This window comes from Cynocephalus volans, chromosome 17 (genome assembly GCF_027409185.1).
Source record: "Cynocephalus volans isolate mCynVol1 chromosome 17, mCynVol1.pri, whole genome shotgun sequence".
Classification (NCBI taxonomy): Eukaryota; Metazoa; Chordata; class Mammalia; order Dermoptera; family Cynocephalidae; genus Cynocephalus; species Cynocephalus volans.
In genome coordinates this window covers 25,323,688-25,349,281 of record NC_084476.1, presented here as the reverse complement: position 1 = coordinate 25,349,281, position 25,594 = coordinate 25,323,688, and the positions used below count along the sequence as shown (strand labels likewise).

The 25,594-nt window shown below is 36.3% G+C and overlaps 1 protein-coding gene across 4 annotated transcripts in view; it reads right to left on the bottom strand.

The window, feature by feature from the left end:
- The window catches only part of ECPAS (Ecm29 proteasome adaptor and scaffold), a 105,676-nt gene that overhangs the window by 6,483 nt on the left and 73,599 nt on the right, over window positions 1–25,594 (bottom strand). For all 4 annotated transcript variants that reach the window (XM_063081554.1, XM_063081556.1, XM_063081555.1 and 1 more), the window contains 18 exons: window positions 25,380–25,448; window positions 23,806–23,923; window positions 23,226–23,393; window positions 20,980–21,059; window positions 20,277–20,382; window positions 19,452–19,499; window positions 18,470–18,591; window positions 16,621–16,771; window positions 14,812–14,877; window positions 13,343–13,432; window positions 12,197–12,263; window positions 11,526–11,617; window positions 11,375–11,441; window positions 10,944–11,135; window positions 10,158–10,366; window positions 9,269–9,312; window positions 8,010–8,202; window positions 6,631–6,769 (listed from right to left, as the gene is read on the bottom strand). In XM_063081554.1, coding sequence (XP_062937624.1) covers window positions 6,631–6,769; window positions 8,010–8,202; window positions 9,269–9,312; window positions 10,158–10,366; window positions 10,944–11,135; window positions 11,375–11,441; window positions 11,526–11,617; window positions 12,197–12,263; window positions 13,343–13,432; window positions 14,812–14,877; window positions 16,621–16,771; window positions 18,470–18,591; window positions 19,452–19,499; window positions 20,277–20,382; window positions 20,980–21,059; window positions 23,226–23,393; window positions 23,806–23,923; window positions 25,380–25,448 — 2,021 coding nt within the window. The remainder of the gene's footprint in view (window positions 1–6,630; window positions 6,770–8,009; window positions 8,203–9,268; window positions 9,313–10,157; window positions 10,367–10,943; window positions 11,136–11,374; window positions 11,442–11,525; window positions 11,618–12,196; window positions 12,264–13,342; window positions 13,433–14,811; window positions 14,878–16,620; window positions 16,772–18,469; window positions 18,592–19,451; window positions 19,500–20,276; window positions 20,383–20,979; window positions 21,060–23,225; window positions 23,394–23,805; window positions 23,924–25,379; window positions 25,449–25,594) is intronic.

Here is a 25,594-nt window from a genome sequence, read left to right as displayed (position 1 = left end):
AGGCAACCACACACACAAGGCACTAGAGGCCAACTGAGCAGCAACGGAGGTAGCCATACGAAATTGGCAACCACAGCAACATCCTAGTTAGTGATTAGTCTCAAAACGGTGGACTGTGAAACCCCCTGCCACAATGAATAAACACCAAAACAAAGATACTAGAAATACAAAAAGTCAAGAAAGTACACCACCAAAAGTTAATAAATCTCAAACTCTAGATCCTATAGAACAAGAAGCCCTTGAAATGACTGACAAGGAATTTCGAGTGATAATTCTAAGGAAACTGAATGAGATACAAGAAAACTCAGCTAGACATCATGATGAAATGAGGAAAAGTATACAGGATCTGAAAGAGGAAATGTACAAGGAAATCAATGTCCTGAAAAAAAATGTAGCAGAACTTGCTGAACTGAAGAAGTTATTCAGCGAAATAAAAAACACAATGGAGAGTTTAACCAGCAGGCTTGTCGAAGTTGAAGAGAGAACCTCTGAACTTGAAGATGGGCTGTTTGAAATAACACAAGCAGACAAAAAGAAAGAAAAAAGAATCAAGGACATGGAAGAAAATCTGAGAGAGATATCAGACAACCTTAAGCGCTCAAATATCCGAGTCATGCGTATTCCACAAGGGGAGGAAAATGGAGATTCCATCGAAAACATATTCAACAAAATAGTGGCAGAAAACTTCCCAGGTATAGGAAAAGTCACAGATCTTCAGATCCAGGAAGCTCAACGATCTCCAAACGTATTCAACCCAAAAAGGCCTTCTCCAAGACATGTCATAGTCAAATTGGCAAAATTCAGAGACAAAGAGAGAATCTTAAAAGCTGCAAGAGAGAAGCGTCAAATCACCTATAAGGGAGCCCCAATCAGGCTAACATCAGACTTTTCATCACAAACCCTAAAAGCTAGAAAGGAATGGGATGAGATTTTCAAAATACTAAAAGACAAAGATGGCCAGCCAAGAATACTCTACCCTGCAAGGCTATCCTTCTGAAATGAAGGGCAAATAGTATATTTCTCAGACAAACAAAAACTGCAGGAGTTCACTACCACACGACCACCCTTACAAGAAATCCTCAAGGGAGTACTGGGTTTGGTTCCTGAAAAATAACTACCACTGACATAAAAACCCAAGAAAAATCAATACCCACTAGTATAATAAAAATGGCATTCATGAAGAGAAAACAAGCAAACAAAAATGCTATCTACAACCTAAGGAACCAACAAACACAGAAACCAAACAGTAAATCAGAAAGCAAGGAACAAAAGACACCTAAGACAACCAAACAACCAATAAAATGCTAGGAATAAATCAACACCTTTCAATAACAACTCTTAATGTAAAAGGCTTAAATTCCCCAATCAAAAGACACAGACTGGCTGACTGGATCAAAAAGGAGGACCCAACTATATGCTGCCTACAAGAGACCCACCTCACCCATAAAGATTCACACAGACTAAGAGTTAAAGGATGGAAAAAGATTTACCATGCAAACAGAAAAGAAAAATGAGCTGGAGTAGCTATTCTTATATCTGACAAAATAGACTTTAAACTAAAAACCATAAAAAGAGACAATGAGGGACACTACTTAATGATAAAAGGACTGATCCATCAAGAGGACATAACAATCATAAATATGTACGCACCCAATGTTGGAGCAGCCAGATTTATAAAACAAACGCTATTAGACCTAAAGAAGGAAATAGATACTAATACCATAATAGCAGGGGACCTGAACACCCCACTGTCAATATTAGACAGATCATCTAGGCAAAGAATCAGTAGAGAAACACAAGATCTAAACAAGACTCTAGACCAATTGGAATTGGCAGATATCTACAGAACATTCCATCCAACAACCTCAGAATATTCATTCTTCTCATCAGCACATGGATCATTCTCCAAGATAGATCACATATTAGGTCACAAATCAAGTCTCAATAAATTCAAAAAAATTGGAATTATCCCATGTATCTTCTCAGACCACAATGGATTAAAACTAAAAATTAATAACAAACGAAACTCTGGAAACTATACAAACACATGGAAATTAAACAGCATTCTACTTAATGACATATGGGTCCAAGAAGAAATCAAGCAGGAAATCAAAAAATTTCTTGAAACTAATGAAAACAATGATACATCATACCAAAACCTGTGGGATACTGCAAAAGCAGTATTGAGGGGGAAATTTATTGCATTAAACACTCACTTTAGAAGAATGGAAAGATGGCAAGTGAACAACCTAACACTTCACCTTAAAGAACTAGAAAAACAAGAACAATCCAAACCTAAAGTTAGCAGACGGAAAGAAATCATTAAGATCAGAGCAGAACTGAATGAAATTGAAAACCAAAAAACAATTCAGAAGATCAACGAATCAAAAAGTTGGTTTTTTGGAAAGATAAATAAAATTGACAAACCATTAGCATGGCTAACAAAAAAAAGAAGAGAGAGGACTCAAATAACAAAAATTAGAAATGAAAAAGGCGATATTACAACTGATTCATCTGAAATACAAGGAATCATTCGAGACTACTATAAACAACTATACGCCAACAAATTTGAAAATCTGGAGGAAATGGATAAATTTTTGGACACACACAAGCTCCCAAAACTGAACCATGAAGACGGAGAAAATTTGAACAGACCAATAACAATAAAGGAGATTGAAGCTGTTATCAGAAGGCTCCCAACAAAGAAAAGCCCAGGACCAGATGGATTCACAGCAGAATTTTACCAAACATTCAAAGAGGAATTGACACCGATTCTTTACAAACTATTCCAAAAGATTGAAACGGACGCAAACCTCCCAAACTCATTCTATGAAGCAAACATCATCCTGATCCCAAATAACCAAAAAAGAAAACTACAGGCCAATATCCTTGATGAATATAGATGCAAAAATCCTCACTAAAATACTAGCAAACAGAATACAGCAACACATACGAAAAATTATTCATCACGATCAAGTGGGATTCATCCCAGGGATGCAAGGTTGGTTCAACATATGCAAATCAATAAATGTGACACACCATATTAATAAACTCAAACACAAGGACCATATGATCATCTCTATAGATGCTGAAAAAGCATTTGATAAAGTTCAGCACTCATTCATGACAAAGACCCTCTATAAGTTAGGTATAGAGGGAAAGTATCTCAACATAATTAAAGCCATATATGCCAAACCCACTGCCAATATCATCCTGAATGGGGAAAAGCTGAAAGCTTTTCCTTTAAGAACAGGAACTAGACAAGGATGCCCACTCTCACCACTCCTATTCAACAGTGTTGGAAGTACTAGCCAGAGCAATCAGAGAAGAGAAGGAAATAAAGGGCATCCAGATTGGAAAAGAGGAAGTCAAACTGTCCCTGTTTGCAGATGACATGATCCTATATATCGAACAGCCTAAAACCTCTACAAAAAAACTGTTGGAATTGATAAATGATTTCAGCACAGTAGCAGGATACAAAATCAACACACAAAAATCAGTAGCATTTCTTTTCTCCAATAGTGAACATGCAGAAAGAGAAATCAAGAAAGCCTGCCCATTTACAATAGCCACCAAAAAAATAAAATACTTAGGAATTGGGTTAACCAAGGAGGTGAAAAATCTCTATAATGAGAACTACAAACCACTGCTGAGAGAAATTAGAGAGGATACAAGAAGATGGAAAGATATTCCATGCTCTTGGATTGGAAGAATCAACATAGTGAAAATGTCCATACTACCCAAAGTGATATACAAATTCAATGCAATCCCCATCAAAATTCCAAAGACATTTTTCTCGGAAATGGAAAAAACTATCCAGTCATTTATATGGAACAATAAAAGACCACACATAGCCAAAGCAATGCTGAGCAAAAAAAATAAAGCTGGAGGCATAACACTACCTGACTTTAAGCTATACTACAAAGCGATAATAACCAAAACAGTATGGTACTGGCATAAAAACAGACACACTGACCAATGGAATAGAATAGAGAATCCAGAAATCAACCCACACACTTACTGCCATCTGATCTTTGACAAAGGCACCAAGCCTATTCACTGGGGAAGGGACTGCCTCTTCAGCAAATGGTGCTGGGATAACTGGATATCCATATGCAGGATAATGAAACTAGATCCAAACCTCTCACCATATACTAAAATCAACTCAAAATGGATTACGGATTTAAATATACACCCTGAGACAATAAAACTTCTTAAAGAAAACATAGGAGAAACACTTCAGGAAATAGGACTGGGCACAGACTTCATGAATACGACCCCAAAAGCACGGGCAACCAAAGGAAAAATAAACAAATGGGATTATATCAAACTAAAAAGCTTCTGCACAGCAAAAGAAACAATTAAAAGAGTTAAAAGACAACCAACAGAGTGGAAGAAAATATTTGCAAAATATACATCTGACAAAGGATTAATATCCAGAATATATAAGGAACTCAAACAACTTTACAAGAAAAAAACAAGCAACCCAATTAAAAAATGGGCAAAAGAGCTAAGTAGGCATTTCTCTAAGGAAGATATACAAATGGCCAACAGACATATGAAAAAATGCTCAACATCACTCAGCATCCGGGCAATGCAAATCAAAACCACACTGAGATACCATCTCACCCCAGTTAGGATGGCTAAAATCCAAAAGACTCTGAACGATAAATGCTGGCGAGGCTGCGGAGAAAAAGGAACTCTCATACATTGTTGGTGGGACTGCAAAATGGTGCAGCCTCTATGGAAAATGGTATGGAGGTTCCTCAAACAATTGCAGATAGATCTACCATACGACCCAGCTATCCCACTGTTGGGAATATACCCAGAGGAATGGAAATCATGAAGTCGAAGGTATACCTGTTCCCCAATGTTCATCGCAACACTCTTTACAATAGCCAAGAGTTGGAACCAGCCCAAATGTCCATCATCAGATGAGTGGATACGGAAAATGTGGTACATCTACACAATGGAATACTACTCAGCTATAAAAACGAATGAAATACTGCCATTTGCAACAACATGGATGGACCTTGAGAGAATTATATTAAGTGAAACAAGTCAGGCACTGAAAGAGAAATACCACATGTTCTCACTTATTGGTGGGAGCTAAAAATTAATATATAAATTCTCACACAAACACACACACACACACACAAAACCGGGGGGGGGGAGAAGATATAACAACCACAATTACTTGAAGTTGATACGACAAGCAAACAGAAAGGACATTGTTGGGGGGGAGGGGGGAGGGAGAAGGGAGGGAGGTTTTGGTGATGGGGAGCAATAATCAGCCACAATGTATATCGACAAAATAAAATTAAAATAAAAAAAATAAATAAACTGCCTTGTGCATCATTTTTTAAATTTTTTAAAATTAAAATGAATAGATTATACATATTTGATCAAATCAGGGGTATCAGTATATTCATCATTATAAAACTTAACAATTTCTTTGAGATGAGGACATCCTCTCTTCCAGTCATTTAATAATATGCAGTAAATTGCAGATAATGTATCATCTTTTTTATATAATTCCCTACTTTAACTTTCTCTACCTATCAAGGAAAAGTTAATAGTCTTAATGGTGTCAAATAAGTGGACTTCCACTGCAGTCCATAACATAATACCAAGAAATAAGACCACTTGTAAATTTGTAGGTTTGGGGAAATCCTTCCCATACATAGCAAATATGTAAATTCATGCAAAGGATGACAGGACTCAAAGTCGTAAGTCTGATTTTAGAAATATTCGATGATGAAAAGTCAATACGTTTTTTTACAACATTCAAAAATACTGAGATGTTCAGCAGGATGCACTAGAAGACCCAACAGAGGGCAAATTCAAAATTAGAGTAGTATCGTCCCAAGTTTAAGGCCCATCAGAGGACTCCAAACTGCAACCTAATACAATAATAAAGGTTTACTATTTATTTATTTAATCCTTTGAAAATACATGTCCAATTCTGAAAATCTCTCAAACAGTCATAAGTTTTTCAGTGAAAAAGAAATTTCACCTGCTTAATAAAGACTTGGAAGTAAGTAAGACCATTAATTTTGAGATGAAGAGACCCCAGTAATAAATATTGTGAATTACTCAGAATAGAGCTATGATCATAAAGAAGAGTAACAGAACCCTTTTTATAGTCTATCTTCATAAAATTTATAATGATTCCTATGGGCTGAACTGTGTCCCCCAAAATTCCTATGTTGAAGTCCTAACCCTCAGTACCTATGCACATAACTGTATTAGAAGAGTGGGTCTTTAACAAGGTCATATGGGTGAGCCCTAATCCAATATGTCTGGTGTCCTTATAAGAAGCGGAGATTAGGACACAGAAACTTAGGGAGAAGACCATGTGAAGACACAGGGAGAAGACGGGCATTCACAAGTCAAGGAGAGAGGTCTCAGAAGAAACCAACCCTTCCTACACCTTGATCTTGGATTTATACCCTCCAGAACTGCAGGAAAATAAATTTCTGTTGTTTAGGCACCCAATCTGTAGTACTTTCTTACAGCAATCAGGCTCTACCGGAAATAATACCTATAATTTGTCATACAGAAAATCTTTGCTCTCATTAAGTAACCTCTGGTTACAGCACTTATTCAAATGCAGGTTCTGGTGCTTACGCTGCGTCTCCACGTTTCGGGGCCAGGCTTTGCCCAGGCTCTCAAAGGCACCCAGCAACGATTCCAGCTGCAGCTCCTTTTCCTTCTCATTCTCATCTTCATTTTTGTTTGTCCGGACTCCAACGCTTTCAAGTGAGTTCTAAGATATAACAAAGAAAAGGAAAGCAAAACTTACTATTTTCTTCTTCAAACCTATAGGTATACTACCAAGCAATCAGGGAACCAGGGTAGAACATGTTAACCAATAATCATATACTAACTTGTCTACCATGAATTATTTGTAACAAGAATACTACACTTCCAATAAATTTGGGATATTCTTTAAAGGAGTCTGCAAACAAAAGTGGGAAAAAAAATACTGTAATGTAGTATTTTGAGCACAACAGAAGACTCCCATTAGAATCAGAAAATTAAAGATGGAAATAACTCCATAATGATCTAAATCCAAACTCTGTCTTGATAGGGAAAAAGAAGCCAAGAGAAGTAACTCATCCAACTAGCTGATGATATGATCAATTTAAAATACAAGTCTCTCAAATCCATATGCTATCATTACATATGTAACCAAAATCATTTAAAAAGCCTTATTACTGAAAGAAAACAACTGAAAATTAGCAGCAACACAAGAAATAAGAATGCTATTTAAAATATTTCATGTCTCACAAATAAATAGGTAAATTATACCCTTCTCTTTGAACCAGTGCCCAACCTTTAAAATTAACTACTTCATTTTCCACATAAAACCAAAGTCCTTTTTTTGACTAAGTCCCCCAGTATATGGCAAAGGAAATCTACATGACACACTGAGCTCCTTGTCTTAACTCTAGGATGACTCGGATGGCTTCTGCACATGCTTGCAAGGCAAAGCTTATTATGACAGAAACTGTTTATTCACTACAGAATCCACTCTCCCCTTCTTCCATGGAGAGCAAAGGGATGCCCAGAATGAAGACTACCTTTTCTAGCCTCACCTGCAGCCAGGTGTAGCAATTTGGCTAAGTACTGACCAATGGGATATCCAGAAAGTGGCATGCAGCAGTTCTCAGGAACTCCCCATTAAGAGAGAACTAACATGCCCACTGGGATCCTTCATTCTTGCTTCATCTCCTCTGCCATCACCTGCCTGGAACACTGTGGACCATAAGGATGTTGGCTAGACCCTAGAGATGGAAGAGCTGCAAGCTCTAAAGAGACAGAATCCTTGAAGACTTTGTGAGGTTCCCAACTATTATGTGAGAGACAAATTTCTTGTTTGAAGCCATGATATTTTGGGATTTTCTGCTACTCGGAGCTAAACTAAAAGGAGACACAAAAAAACTTCTACTTTTTTTTTTTTTTCAAATATAAACCAGACCTAAGAGGATACAGGTGGTCCTTACCTTCTTGATGAGAGGTATGACAATGTCAGAAAACTCCTGGAATCTGTCTTCTTTGGTGGCTTTCAAGACTTCAGCTGCACAGCTGATTGCTACTATCTTGTATTTGAGATTCTCTTTGCAACACTCCTTCAGCACAGCTTGAAGAATCTCATTTGTGCTGGGTTGATTAGGCACAGACTTTTCCAGCTCTGCACTACAGGATACATAAAAACACATCAAAACAGTTAATAAAGGCTACAGCTTTCAGGTTTAAGAGATGGCATTTTCATATGATCCAGCAATCCCACTGCTGGGTATATACCCAAAGGAATAGAAATCATCATGTGCAAGGGACACCTGCACTCACAGCGCTACTTAAAATAGCCAAGAGCTGGAACCAACCTAAATGTCCACTGATGGATGACTGGATAAGGAAAATGTGGTATATATACACAATGGAATACTACTCTGCCATAAAAAAAGAATGAAATACTGCCATTTATAGCAACATGAATGAGGTTGGAGAAAATTATGTTAAGTGAAACAAACCAGGCATAGAAACAGAAATACCACGTCCTCACTCATAAGTGAAAGCTAAAAAAATAAATAAATAAAAAAGAAAGATACAACAGTCACAATAATACACAAAACTCTCAAAAGAAGAGAACAGAACTGTGGTTACTAGAGGTGGGAAAGGGAGAGGGGGGTAGTGAGAAATTGGTAAAGGGTCACAAAATGATTACATTTTATAATGATTAACATACTAATTATCCTGACTTTCAAAAAAAAAGAAAAAGTTATTTTAAGGGTTACTGAAGAATAATTTTGAATCATGATCTGATAAATCAAGATAGAAAATTCTCCTTTGCAGGTATTATAAAATGGGGCAGATTAATTGCTTTCAGAGAGAGTTTAGAAGAGATTCTGTGTAAGAGTAAAGAAATAAATTAGATGTTTTCTTTATTTTGATCTGCAACTCTATAAAACATGTGAGATATAATACCATCTTGATCCATTCAGCAGGAAGTAGTGTTTTTCTTCTTGAACTCTTAAATTACTTTGCAATTCTTTCATGACTCTATCACAGTCTTTCTGGAATTATTATATTCATGTAAATATCTTTTTTCCCCTATAAGTTTATAAGCCTTTGAAAGGCAGGTATCATATTAATACCTAAGATGGTCCTGTCAACAGAACCTTGCAAAGCATGTATCTGTACATATTGGTTGTTAAAGAGGAAAAAAAAAAAGAAATGGCATTTTCATTGAAAGAATATTTACCTGGAGGCTGTCACCACACAGGCAATGGCTTTCAACAATTCTTCCTAAGGAGTTAAAAAGATAAGGGACTGTTAAGCCCAAACATGTCATTTACATTCTCTACACTATGACCACAATTGCCTCAGAAATATTTAATAACTATGACAACAAAAGTTAACAAGAGTCATATTATCTTTAATGCACTTTATTGTTTAACAAACACATCCACCGAGTTTTACTCCAAACCATGAATGCAAGATAGTTAACTTCAGCTCCCTTTTATAAAAGCCTAGAGAACTGATTTGGACAAGGTCATACAGACAGGAGTGTCAACCAAAGAACTAGAACTATGTCTGACTCAAAGTCAAGTACTACTTCTACAATACTGCATTGGCCACTATTGACATTTACAACATAAAGTGGATCATTACATGTTGCCGCATCTCATGTTCCCCACTGAGTGTTCATTGTAAATGACCTACTACAGCCTTTGTGTAAAAAATGACTAATTCAAAGGCCCCAAAGATGGGCATCTTCAGCCCCATATTTAGAAGCAGCTCACCTTGCAACTCAATTTCACATATGCCCAATCCTGATCTATTCATGAGGCCAACATGTACAAAATGGGGACAATTTGTTTTAACATGTAACTTGGAAAGCTAAATATATGATAAATATATCAATCTCCAGCATTACTATGCATTATTCAACAAGGGCTTGTGGGTTACAATTTGAAATGAAATATTATACTTAGTCTAAGTTTTACCCAAAGCTAGGAAATCTGGTTCACAAAAATAATCCATCTGAAGTTCATACCAAAACACATTATTATTTTTATGGAAAATGAAAGATGCAGTTGTAATCCTTTAAGAATATTTTAAATTTAGCTGGGCATGAATGGTTCCTTTACCTTTCCTGCCCATGTTCTTCCAGCCAGGCCTTGTAGCAATGCAGTCAGTATCATTCCGAGATATGGAGGTACTAGGGAGCTGGTTTGTTTTGCAATTGATGCCATGGCAATTGCACCCTGTGCCTTCATTTTCCAGGACTGAGACTGTAAAGCCTTTTGGGTAATGGTAATCAACTCCTGCAGGTATAACCGAATGCCACCAAAGGAACCTAGGTTATAAAAAGCAAAATTAAAACAACTTTTAAGTGACAAGAAAATTAACTAATTTTTCTTTTCTAAGTCTGAAAAAGAAGTTAGTGACGATCAGTCTAAAGCAGTGATTCTCAACTGTTAAAACACACCATTCTCTCAAAGTGAGAGAAAGTGGGTAGTGGTGTACCTTATTTTTACAATGGTAGGACTTTTTGAACTTGGATGTGTCCACAGGAAGGTGTCATGCAAATGGTCATCATCCATTAATATGAGTCAAGGTTTAAAAAAAAAAAACACATTTGAGAAACGATACTCTAAAATCATACTCTAAGGCAACATAAAATCACTATTACATTCTCAACTAAAACAAATAAAGCTCTACTTTGCTTACACAGAGTTTAGGTTCTCTCACATGTGCAGCAATGAGTGAGTAAAGAAAAGAGCTCTGAGGGCCAACCTGAGAACTTAGCAATTTAGATGTTGTTAAGGTCCTCAGAAAGTAACCATAGAAGAGTTTATGAATAGAGAATGAGTAAAAACTTCTAACTGTGGTTCCTAAGAAGCAAGTCTAATTCATTGGCACCGTTTACTAACCAGGTACATTTTCCTGCCATACTTCAGTCCATAAGTTACATTCTTCTTTTTCAGATTTCTCCTCATCAGCAATTTCATGCATGCCTAGAAATGCCAAAGGCAAAACTTCTTTGGCATGGTTCTTCAATACATCAGGGCTGTATCGTCCAATAGCATGAATAGTCAAAGCACAAGAGGTCTTGTAGATAGGTTCTGAAGAGAAGCAGAAGAAACCAAAATCTTTATAAGACTAATGTTTTTAAGGGTAACTGATCCAAAATAGACTATCACTCACCTTGTAACACAACAAAATAAATAGATAGATAAAAATCAGTTAGAAGTGTTTCTAGCAAAGCATGTAAAATCACAAAGGATAAGACCTAAGTTGAACTGTTTTATTAGGTTGTAAACACCTAAATTAAAAATGACATAAAACAGGAAAAGACAGGTACCTTCTTTTTCCATATACCAGCCACTCAGCTTCTGTAGGAGTTTTTCAGTGCTGCTATCTCGTGAGGTCTGGAAAAAAAAAAAAAAAAATCCCAATCACTTCTTTATAAGTATCAAAAAGTTTTATTTAACTAAATAAGAATTTCAACTCACCCGAACTAAATGGCCCATGGCGAATGCACAGGATTTCTGAATCACACTGTTCCGATCTGTCAGGCCACTAAGCAAAGCACTCATAAGTTTACCTACCAAACATAAAGTGAAAAAAATCTGATACTTGGTTGGCCAAATGTTCTGCTCTGTTCCCAAGACCAAAACAAATGTAACCCTGCACTTAATATCCGATTTGCTCCATAGTAGTTTAAATCCCTTGAATGATATATCTGTACTATCCATTTTGCTTCCTGTTGCCTGATACAAAATTTAAAATTAACCTGTGTATAGAATATTGTGGGAAAAGTTGCAAAACTGAGACCTAAGTACATAAGGTTCACTAGCCCCATCTAAGAGCCAGTCTAAAAAGAGAAAAATACTGATATAAAATTAGCTATAAAGGTAAACGAGTCCTACAGAATGGCAGATACTTTTAACTCCTTATACCACTAAGAAATAACCAAACATTTATAAAGTGAGAACTTGCTGAACTTGAGAAAACTTACACCTTCTGCAGATAAAGAGAGAGGGGGTTAGGGTGGTTGAGATGAGAAAAAGCAGACAGCACCACAAGCATGTCTGAAAAATCATTATTTTTCCTTTTAAAACACTGTCACACAGGACATGACTATGCAAAAAAAAATCACAACACATCAATTTGACAAATTTACCTGAGTAGGGTGTTAGGTCCTGGGGACACTGAGTAGTTAATGACACAATGACACTGGCACAGCCTCCCTACAGGATTAGAAAAGCAAAGGTCTAAATTTGATAGTCACAATGTTCCATAAAAGCATTTGCTCTAGGTGCCAAAGGTTTAAAGATATGAATACAAGAAGCCAATAGCCCTTCCAGGATTCAGTCTAGAAAAAAAGAAAACTCTTATTTTAAACTAGTGATGCAGAGATTTTTTTTTTCAAGACATCCAGCAGAAAGATGGATGACACTGTAAGAAATAAATCTGGCACAAACTTCTGGAAGAACAGAAGTTTCTTCTGTTGTCTTATCCATCCTTGTGCTAACATTTACAGCTCTAGAAATGTAACCAAAGGAAATAGCTTCAGATGTATCCAAAGATATTCATCACTGTACTTTGTTTAATACAAAAAAAAAAAAAAACTGAAAACCAATCAGATATTCCTTGATGAATTAAAATAAATGATGTTACATTCATACAATAGAGTACCATATGACCATTACAAAGGACACTGTAGAAGACAAGAGCACAGAAAAGAGACTAGAAGGAAACACTCCAAAATGTTAACAGCAGTTATCTCTGCATGGTAAAATTATGTATGATTTTTACTTTTAATTTTCTCCTGACCTATAAATGCTAAAATTTTAAAATACAAGCAAGCGTTAATTTTGCCATGAGAAAAAATGAGTTGTTTATTTTAAAGGGCGAATGGGTCTGATCCTAGAAAGATCATGAAAGGGAAGACATTTTTCAATCCATATACCTGCTGATCCTTTTGTGAAAAATGCTAATCATCACCTAAAACAATCATGCCCTGATGACTAGGTGATCATTCTATTAAATGATAATGAATGAGAACCCAGAGGCATGTACGTGGCAACCAACGAACAGAAATAATTTTCCACTAAAAAAGTAAGACAATATTTACTGAATAAGTTACATTGTTTTATTTCCTGAATCAGTTACGCTTTAAGTTATAAGTGCAACCTCAGAAACAAAACGGCTAATACACAGTATTAGGTTTCATGAAAGCATCTGAATTTCAAATATGACAGCTGGTATATTTTTGTGGCTAAAACTAATGAAGATGCACACTTCCTCTTGTGAAAAATACTCTTACCTTAGTTCCAAGACCTACGCCACTTCTGATCAATTCACATAATCTAGGAACTAGCTCACCCAGCACCGACACATCAAGATATTGCAGGCACTTTTGGAAAAGAATAAATATAAGGGTAAACCTTAGAAAATAATTAAATCAGTATCACATCTTCAATTAAAAACAGCCCAGGTCAAATATATACCCATGGGATTTGACATGAAATTGAAAAATTGCTGTTTGATTTTGCTCTGATTTCAATGATAAAACCACCATTGTACTATAAACAAACATTGATCAATGGTTCAACATTATAAACAAAACAAAAAAATTTATGTTTTTTAAAAAACGTCAATTCATTAAAGGAGAAAATACAGTCAGCTGTCCGAATCCACAGGTTCCACATCCACAGATTCAACCAACCACAGATCAAAAATATTCAGGGAAAAAAAATAATAACCACTGATTTTGGTATATGTAAAGGTCTGGAACCAATCCCTTGAGGATACTGAGGGATGACTAATGATTAACAAATAATAAATGATCTGTTTTGGACCTATTTCCTCTTTATCAATCCATGTTTAATGTAAAAAAACTAAATGTAAAAATCTAACATAAAAAGACTAAAACTGACCTCATTAGTGGACATACCCTACCGAACCACCTCTAACACATCAACTTCTTAGATAAACAATAGCAAATTGTAGGAGAATTTATTTTTGAAAATGCAATGACATATATTCTATTATTAATGAACATACCTGAATGGTATGTGCTAACTGTTCCTATTTCTTTAAATTTCATCTTCTCCCAATAATCCAACTAGGATATTACTTCCTTATATAAAAAAATTTTGGTGGCAGTCCCCCGGTGGGCACTAAAAAATATCTACTTATATTGTATGACTTTGTGATCTGCTTGGCAAAACAATTTCCAGTAACACACAAGCTTAGTTAACCACCACGGGATACGCACAGCAGAGCTGACTTTACCAAGATTCTATGGACCTAAGAAATCAGAACCCCAGAATGCCAAGCAGCTCTTTACTTCAAATTCTTTCCTACGAAACAACATATCACACCATGACTCAATTCTCTTCACCTACCTTTACATCACCTACTTCACTGAATACCTTCAGCTTACAACTTCCTAGTTTCTTCCAAAGATTTCTGCCTCAGGCAGAGGCAAAGATTTGAACCTTTCTAAATAGGTGTACCAAAAGATATATAGATACAGATTTATAGAGATCTTTTAATGTTATCATCCCTTGTAACACAAATATGGACTGAGTCTAGTATTTGAAAAGTTATTTATTCCATTTAGTAATATAAAAGAAGAAAAAAGAGCAATACTAAGAAAACTCTGGAGTCACAATAGCTGCTTGACTCATCCTTTAAATCTCTACTTCATTTAATGTAGCCTGAAGACTAAAGAATTATGCTTTTAGGTAAGCAAACAAACAACCTTTCTCATTTTGCATAGACACTCACCATGTTGATTGTTTCCATCATGGGAGAGGACTTGGCAGCACTGAGTCGAGCACTATCCATCGCAGCCTGAAGAACACAAATTCAAGTCACTCAGGATATTCAATGAATTAGGAATAACCCACACACACTACAATAAAAGGGCTTTACTTTCAAACTATCTGTAGATAAACAAGTCTCACTCTAATTTCACTTGACCTACCCTCAACAATTTACCTGTAGAGGAAGCATCTCACTTAGTACAGCTGAGAAATTCAGACCACAGTAAGAAATTAACTGCAGTTAAAAATTAACATAGTTTGGCTCTGAGCAAGTCATCCAGCCTTCTCTAGCCTCAGGTTCTCCAACCACTAAATAAAGGAAGAGACCAAGTAAATTTTTATCTAAGAATTTTTTTTAAATGTGTCTAATTTAATTCTGTAATTAGCCTTCATAGCTACAATATATTTTAGTCTAACAACTATGTTGGAGGAGAGGTTAATACTATCCAAACACAATAAACGAGAGAAGTGAGGCATACAGAAGTGACTTGCCTAGGGCTGCAAAGTTTGAACCAGAATTTATGTTTCCTAATTCTCAACACCTAGTAAACATCCTATGGAAACCCAGGAAGGAGCAAGTCTACTGCAGAAAGAGGAAAGAACAATGAATGGAGAAGAAAGAGCAATATTAGAGGCAAAGGGAGAAGAGAGTAAGGTATTAGAAAATTTAGGCAAGTTAAAAATCAAATGGTGAACACCCGTCACTATATATAACAAGGGTTTAATTGTCTTAATAAACAAAAAAAAATGCAAAAAAATAAACAGCCATGTAAAAAATAAGCATGGAATAAAAACACAATTCACAGAAGGAATAGAAATGGCTAATAAAATATGAAAAGACAATGGACGATACTAGTAAAAGGAAAGTGCAAATCAGAATAGTGAGATTTTTGCTTATCAGATGGATGTTCTGTTATTCAATGTTGGCAAAGGTGTGGAGAAAAAAATTGTAACCTTTGATTTTGCAAAACCTCCCCTACAAGAATTCAAAATCACCTCACTGTACAATACCATGCATGCATTAAAAAGAATGAGCTAAACCTATATGCAGACATGCTATATTGACAATTTAAAGAACCCAAGCTGCAGAACAAGATTCACAGCGTGACACTATTTTTAAAACTAGTATGTTTGTTTGGTTTTATAGCCTATGACTACAAAAGAATTTTTAAAAAGGCATAAGAAATTGGTGCCACTGGGTACTCCTCAGGGATTGACACTGGTGGCAGGGAAGAGGTGACCCACTAGAGGACTGATTACTTTCTACCCTTCTGTATTGTTTTAATTTTACACAATAAATTTATTTCATCTGCAATTTTTAAAAAACGATTCTGATCAGGGACTAGATGACTACAGTGTAACTGGAAAGCAGGACGATTTTGGACTATGCCAGAGTCTACATGCAAATCCTCTGTACTTGTAGGGCAGGGGAAGGTCCACTGAAGGACTCTGAAAGTGTAGACCCAATCCCTAAAAAATAAACATGTACAAAAAACTATATTAAACAAATGTTAACACATTTTTTGAATGGAGGTATCACTTTTCATCCAATTCACAAAGCAGTCTATGAGCTGACAGCCCCCCCCCCCCCCGGAAAAATAAAAAAAGATTGCATATGGTCACAGGGGTGGAGTTGTTGTAAGAGTGGTGAAAATATTCAAGTCATAGAATTTGTCTATGGACACTGGAAGGATTATTCAGATAGACCTCAGCGTGTTAACAGGGCTCTTCCTTCAAGATATTTACCAATATGCCTGTGCTATCAACTCACCTTTTCTTGGTCCGTAGCCCGTAGGCTCAAATAATTGAGAACTTGGGGCTCCAATACACTTAAGGACTCCAGCAGAGCTGGGATGAGTTTTGGTGCATGTGGTTTCAACATGGCTCCTGCACTTTTGCTGATCTTCACAAGGGTGTTAATGCTACAGATACACAGAACACAATTCCTGAGTCCTTTTAACACAAAAAGCCCTATAAATCTAATCATGAGGATGTTCTACAGTTTACTGCACTGAGGCATATACCTACATAGTTACAGAGCCTGGTCCTGGTACTATTTTTTTTTAATCATAGAAATTTTCAAGCATATATGAAAGTAGAGAGAACCATAAATGAAGCAGAGAGAATGATAAATGAAATTTCCTATATTTTCCACCCAGTTCAACAATAAGCAAAATTTGAACAATTTTGTTTCATTTCTACCTCCTCTATATACACAGGCATACTTTTTTTCCCTGCCATTGTATTATTTGGAAGCATACCCCATAACTAAACTTCAGTACATATCTCCAAGAAATAAAAATTCTACCATAATCATAATATCATTTTCACACTTTAAAAATATTAATAACTTTTTTCATATCAACTAATATTCAAATTCCCCTGTTTCACAAATTTAACAGTTCATTCATTGGTTGGAATCACGACCCAGAGTTCAACCACGTGACAATTTACTACATTTCTCAAACCTTTTTTAACAGTCCCCTCTCTCCTCTTTTTTTCTCATTTATTTGTCCTCATTCATTGTATTCTAGTTGCATCACTGAACATGTTCCTCTGTCCCCTGTACAGATCTACAGGCTAAATCAAGTTCAGGTTCCATTTTTAAAAAAAAAACAAGAATCTTTCATAGCTGTATTTGTTCTATTCCATCACATCAGGGTGCACATAATATCTGGTTTTCTTTCTGTGCTGTTAAGAGTGATCAGTGGCATTTTGCAGCATACGCATGTATTGAAACAATACACTGTACCCCACAAAAATAAATTTTAAAAAAAAAGAAGAGTGATCAGTGGGTTCAGGTTTGGTTGGCCTGAACCATTATAAAGCTTTCCAACAATCTTTCACTAATTGGATTTAGGAGCCACTGACAATCACTACATAGATAATTTTACACAGCAAAACAGTGATATTATAATTTTATCGTGCTTTTGCATTTATTAGGTGAGTCATCCTAAAACGAACCTTCCCTCATCAACTTTTTCTTTTGGTGGGGGAGGGCAAATGGCCAGTGTGGAGATCTGAACCCTTTATCTTGGTGTTATAACCTCATCAACTATTTAGTTACTGTGAAATACTGTTTGTACTATTAATTTGTTCCAGTTTTAAGAGTAAAATAAAAATGAAACAAAGTTCCTAGATAGCATTCTAGTTAAAAAAAGAAAAAAGAAAAAATACAAACTAGAATCCTACACTGTTGATTTTAACTTAAAATAACCATATATATCTAAACATGCAAGTACATTTTTTTTAGTATTTCATTGTTGAAGGTGGTAAACAGTTTACCTTAATCTGTGAAATGTTACAAAGTGTTACAACCAAAAAGCAAGCTCCTGAGGATGTGTGACATACTAGGAAGATGTATTTGCTGGGGGCAGAGGCCAATAATAAATAAGACACCTGACTCAGAATGCTGGTCACAAACAAGATCCCATGAAAATGTTTCTGCGAAACATTCTGATTCACAACTTTTCACAAATAACCCAAAAGTCACCTCAGTGAATTCTCCTCAACCTATTTCTCCATATTTTCAAGAATCTAACATTTAAAGAAACAAACTTTCTAACAAATGGCTAGGAACTGAGCAAATCCAAAACGTTCATTTCATCAACAGATCACACCTGAGGGCTCGAACTTCTGTCACAGAACTCATCATTCCTTTGTCCAGAAGACAAGGTAGAAGGACAGCGATGGTTCTCTGGCCAGCTGCTCCTTTGGCAGGGTCACACATTTTCACACAAACCTCACATACAAAGAACACGGACATTAGTGAAACTGGCTTTGAATCCAATAAAGCATTCATCTGACAAAATACTTTCTACTTCACATATCCATAGAAAAGAGTAAGTGAATCTTCTTTGTATGACACCACGGGGAGAGAAAGAAGAATGAGATCTGGGATTGAGTCTTAGGTCTGCAAATAACTGAACAGAAAATTTGGTAATGCATTTTACTCTCTAAGCTTTGGTCTTTTAATTTGTGAAATGGGGAACAAAAGAGATAAAGATGAAATGAGAAAACATTTAAGAAAGCACTATAAATAAGGTTTAAGGTATCATCATCATCATCAATAATTTTGGGTGGCAGCACAATATAGTGGTCAAAAACACAAATCTGGAATGAGACACATCAGGATTTAAAATCTGGTTTTACTACTTACTATTAATGTGGCCTATGGCAAGGTTTGTGCAACTAGAACGTAGAAGTCCCCAATATATCACAAAATCAAGTTTAAGTGGGAGACTATTTAGTTTCAAAAAGCTTGCCAACCTCATAAATATGAAAGGTAGATTTACACATAAACACGGTAATAGTAAGATAGATGTTACTTGATCTAAGTGAGTACTGTGTTCCTCAGGGTCAAGTTAAAGTTTTATCTTAAGTTTACCATTTAATGAAAAGAAAGATATACTTTGCTCAAGATACTAATATCTATGTTACAGCACCCACTTTCTCATTCACTGTAGGAGTAGTAAACTATAACACAAAGCCAATTACACTGCAACTAAATGTAATTTCATATGACAAAAAATAAATCACTATTGTCTCAGTCACACAGAGCCCCGTCCCTATCCATCCCTAATGTAAGATAAGAGTTTTCACCTTGCTCAGAGTCTTCAGAGCTAGTTCTGCAGCTTTTCGTACAGATTCCTAAAAATGAAAAAGTTTGATATCATACAAGTTAGAGAGTTTCATTCTCATCTACTCCACAATATGCATTTAACTGCCTTAGAGTCCACACAGATTAGTGAAAAACCCTACTTTGAATATCAGGTTTAAAAAAAAAAAAAAAAAATCTCACTAGGCTGTTTGCCCATCAAGAAACATACTACAATGCCATATTATTAATTTTCAAACATTAGGTATTACCTACTTTGACCTTACAAATATTTTGCTATTTGGCTATTATGTATTAAACAGTTCAGAAACTAAATGTATTATAAAAGCAAATATATGTAAGGATTCTGAAAGACATAAAAATCTGTAACAAAGCAAAAAGAAAGGCAAAACTGAAGTGAGTAATTTTAATGGTAAGATATCAAAATACCTACAATTTAGATTGCCCAGAAAAATTCAAGGGAATGGGTCATATTATTTGGGAATGACCGACACAATTTATGAAACTTATAAAAGTAGAGTTATTATGTACTTTTCAAAACTGTTATCTGTCCCTAACACAATAGCATCATGAGAACTTTACTGAAAGTAAGTCAGGATGTGGACACCTTTTTTCTTAAGACAATTCAATTTAGATTTAAACATACCCAACCCTGCACTTCACAGATGCATCAAGACTGAAACTCTGGTAGAAAACTGCGGTCTCTTAAAATTGTATGGACACAGAATTTTGAAATATATAACATACATATTTTAACAATTCCTGTTTAAGCTTTTCTATAAATAAATGCATATTTATTTCTGTAATACCTTGATGTCATCTTGCACTCTAAAAAGCGTTTCCCAAATTTCTGGAAGTTTATCAATGATGTCATCTAAGGGTCTTCCTCTCAGCAAATCATTCAAAGCCAAACAGCTGAAAACAAACAATTTGGTTTCAAATGTGCCATCAAGAAAGCTGAATATTTTACTATGAAACATTTACACTAAATAAGAATATAAATTTCACCTATAATTCCAGTCCTAACCCCCTCACCCCAAGACAGTAATGACTATTCTCTCTTGGTACCTCAAATATACCACAAATATAGCATTTACAATCATCAAATGTTTGTTTCCCACAACGAGAATACAATCCCTTTGACATGATACATCATTTTTTTACTTATTGTGTTCCCAAGCCTAGCACACTGCCAAGCACATATTTGGCACTGAATGAATATAAATTATATATATATATAAATAAATGCTACACTACAAAGTCATATCTTTGGTGTCTACCAATTCAACAAGTGATCTTCAGCTTTGCTAATATCACATTTATATAAACTAAAACAACTTAGAAAAACCATCAACCAGAGTTTAAATAATTAAAGAAAAATAACTGTCTTATTTAGCTGACTAGAAACATGCTTTTCGGTCGTTTTAAGTTAGCACGAAGTATAAAACTTGGAAATCTGAAGGAAAAAAATTCAGTTTTATTTGACTAGTCTTCTATTTCCAAAAAGGGTACCTGGATTCTCGAACTCGCCACATATTGCTGGTAAGGTTCTTAACCAGATCTTGAAGAATTTCCTTCAAATATTTATCCACCTAGTAAAAGCAAAAGGATAAAATTAAAAATACAAAGTCCATCAATAATCAAATTATTCACCTCTCAACCAAAGTAACCATGTTTCTGTATTTAATAGCCTAAGCATCTCTTCAGGCCTCTCAGCCTACAAATCTCACCCTACTTTGGTCGCTATAAGTTGCTACAGTAATCATTCTAAAACACACGCTTGATCCTCTTGTTTTCCTCAGTGCCTGAGAACAAAGTCCAAACATCTGGGTATGCGAACGAAGCTCACTGTGACTCAGCTAGCTCCAAAGGTATCATATTCTGTCTCGCACATACTAACCCTAACTACAATACCCTTCCAGATCCTACCAGCTTGGCTAACTCCTACTTGTTCCTCAAGATTCAAATTAGCCATCACCTTCTCAAAGAAGACTAGCCTACATACTCTCCTCTGTGTTCCCACAGTACCTTCTTAAGAGGCACCATAGCTGACCATACAGTAACTGCACTGCTCCACTACACTGGAGACTTCAAGGGCAGAGACAGCGTCTTACTCATCTTTGTATCCCCAGTACCTTGCACAGTGTCTGACTCATAATGAAGTATTATGATTATTTAGAATGAAAGATGAGTTTAATCTTTGAAGCCTCTGTTCTGTTTTGATATACACTTACAACTTCGCAATAATGACAAACTTATGGTACACTCAGTCTTTATACTGATCCAGAGACCCTCAAAACTTAACAGCTTTTCTACTTTTACTCTTGTAGGTAGGAGAGGTTTTGTTATCCTCATTTATATGGAAGAAAATCAAAACAGAGAGGTAAGTAACTCACCAAATGATGTACTGATGTCTTCCTATGTCCATTTTTCTAAACATTCTCCATAGGTGATCTCATCTACACTTGTGGCTTCACCTTTGACTCACACAGAGATCACACTCATATCTCAAGAGCCTAGTTGTATATCCTAAACTCAGACCTACAAAGCCCCCTGGCCTGTCAGATCTTGGCTGATCCAGACATACCACATTCTCTCCTAAAGCAAACAGAACTCACTGAGCCTTCACAGGTAAACCCCAAAGTACCTACCACCATGAACAGAAACACACTCAACCTAATATCAGACTGAAAAGAGGAAAGGGCTACATCATGCACAGGGACTTGTAAGACATAGAAAGGATCGTGGAATTTATTTAAAGTGAACTGTGGAATCACTGGAGGATTTTAACCCACAATGGCACAATCCAATCTGCATTTTTAAAAATCACTTTTGCTGCTATGCAGATAATTAAATGAAGGAAGGCAAAGAGAAGATAAAGATGATGATGATCTGTTCATCAGGAAATAATCAGAGAAAGAAGAGACTAGACTCAAAAAATACTTTGGAAGCAGAATTAACAGAATTTGCTACTAGATTTAGTTGGGGGCAGGATGCGATACACAGAAAAATCAAGGATGACACCAAGTTTTCTTGGCCCACGTGTAAATGGTGGAACAGTGAGAATAGAGGGGGAAGGTTTTTTTTTTCAAGTTCTATTGTGGACATGCTAAGTTTATGGTATCTTGAAACAGTACCCAAGTGAAGATGTTAAGGAGGCAGCTGGATATACAAGTCTGGAGCACAAGTCACGCCTGGGCCAGAAGTATAAGATTGGGAACCATCACAATAAAGACGACATTTATATGCCCTGGAACTGATAGGAAGAGCTGAAAAAGCAAAACCTACTCAGAGGCAAGCCCTGAGAAATCTTAATATCTAAAAGTGGGAAAGAACATGATAAACAGCCAGATGATGATAGAAAACCAACAGAAAAAACATATGGTAACTGTCTGCTTCCTTGTCTATCTCCCCAACTAAGTGAACTCCTTGAAGGTAGCACTGTGACCCGTTTTCCACTGCATTAACAGTACCCATCAACACAGAGTATTCCATTTGTGTGAATACACCGTCATTTCCTTAGCCATCCACCCAGTGGACATTTAGATTGTTTCCATTTTTGAGATTTCAATGAATGTTGCCATGAGCATCTTTGATACCTTGAAAGAAGGAAGAAAGCAAGGAATGAAAGTTTATTTGTTTAAACAAATAGATATGAAAACTAGAAAGGAAGATGAATACTGGGTTTAAACCCTGTGTGTGATCTTGGACAAGCTACAGTGTTTTCCTAACACACACAAGGATTCACAGATACTTGCCATTGATTTGTCAGTGACCAAAGCATTCCAAATACTTGTCATGGCCTGTCGAATGCCAAGGTTGGGATCAAACTGATAACGATAAAGACGAGGAACTAGTTGAGGCAGAAAAGGAGCCAGCTGTTCTCCAGCTTTGGTAGCAATTACATTAAACCCAAAAGCAGCACCCTAAAAATAATAATAATAATAATATGAGGTAACTCAGACATATCTATTGTAGTAAAATATTAACATATTTAAACATATGAGGATCACAAAATTCTCCCTCCCAAACTTGTCCCTGAATAGTGCACGATTTTTTGGGTATCCCAGCTTTACCAATCAATGATAGTAGCTGGGCTGGACAGTTAGATCATTTGATTAGAGCACAGCATTATATCACCAAGGACACATGTTTGGATCCCCGTACCAGCATGCCACCCAAAAGAAATTAAAAAAATAACAGTAGCTGTGTGGTGGTTTGGGTCTCTCTAATCAGGCAAAAACTTTTACAAAACTCACTTCATATCCATTGCCAATGTAGCATATTTAGTTTTGGAGGGAAGAAAAATATGAAACCTGACCAGTGATAGCAACTCACCTTCCTAGAGTTCCACATTGCATGATGGTTGGCTAAATTCATAAATTTATACACCAGATCTGGCTGACTAAGATCACTTGCCAGAGAACAAAGCTCCTTGTAAGTAGAAAGGCCCTGGCTTGGAAACAAACAAAAAGAAGTATGCAATAATATATTTCTCTATCTCCAACCTAATAAATATTACATCATCAATATTACAAGGACATTTAAAAATTACATTTTCACTCAATTTCTAATATTAAGTTATCTCATCACCACGGAGACAGAAAACCAGGTTGAGAAGAATATAGTCACTCAATTCAATTACCAACAATTCCTAAGCCCCTTTACACTGCTACTGGTAAATGACTTATAAGCACCGCACTCTCCCGAGTGAGCCACAGGCCGGCCCCCTGGTAAATGACTTAAATGTGCCTGCAACTCCCATGGAGTTCACATGAAGCCCTCACCACCTTGGGAGGTAACTCAATAATTCTTTATTGTATTGTGTGCAAATTTCTTTCATAATCATAAGAGTCATTTGAAGACAACGTCTGTCTTCCCTAAGACTCTTTTAAGCTAGATCACCCTAATCCTGATAACAACTTCTTTGAGTCTTGTCAACTTTCCCCTTAACAAATAATATCTGATCAAACATCTGATCATTTTATGTTATTTCTTGAAAAGTAAGCACTTTTTTAAAAGCTCAGAAGGAGTCTACAAAAAGAGTAAGTGGAGTGAAAACAGTTTCTGGTGTGAAACAGTGAGCTATGGGAGAAGCACAAGGACAGAACAAATTACAGCTTTCTCCATCTGCAGACAACACTGAAGCAGGGCTCTGCATGACACCACCGCAAGGCCAAATGAGCTGCATGGATTCACCTGACAATTCATAGAGAAAAAGCAATGATATAATCATGGTGGATAAAATAAAGGAGGTAAAGCCGGAATTAATTTGGAATGCTGAATTGGTGGACTCTAATATAGAGTTGCCCCCACCACAAAACTAGGTGCAATGGATGCTAAGCTATGCTGCCAGGTCCCCATCAGGACTCAGCTGCCTTGGAGCACGCAGTTCTTTGCCTACTAAATCTCCCAAAACTGCCCTCAGAGCCCAACATCATGGCCTTCCTGGGAGCAGCCCACCACCAATGGCTAGTCAATGAGGGGGTGTAAAGGCCTAATCAGGGGACATAATGAGTCCAGTTCCCATGTCCCAAAGCAGGACAATTCTGGAGGGCCATCCCAGCTCAGAGCGCCTCAAGAGGGGCAGTATTCATTGAGATGATGGCAGAAGTTCAGCCTCTCTCTCAGTCCTCAGTCCTTCTTCCTCACTCCCCTCAAAGGTGATCCCCAGGGCACTCCGCAATCAACTTCAGCACACAAATCTCTATCTCAGAGTCTCTTTCCCAGGAAACCCAATCTAAGACAGTAGGCTTTTTCCATAGAAGTTTTCTTCTTCCTCCAACACACAACATTTCCTAAGAGGATGGAAATCAACTTAATGACTGTTCTATTTACCAGACTAAAATATATATACATATATATATTTAAAGATGTCTACAGTAATTGATCAATGGATTTGGCATTCTTACCCATCTGGTGTTTTGCCAAGGGTTCCCCCTTGAAATACCACTGTCTCTCCAGAAACTTCACGTTTAGCTCTAAATCAAAACAATAAGAATTTAAATTAGCCTCAAACTTTTCATACCAGCATTCAACTAATGGATACATTTCATTTGCAAACTGATAAAACTGAACTCCCTATTAAGTGTCTACTACGTGCAAGATATAAAATTCAACTATTCTT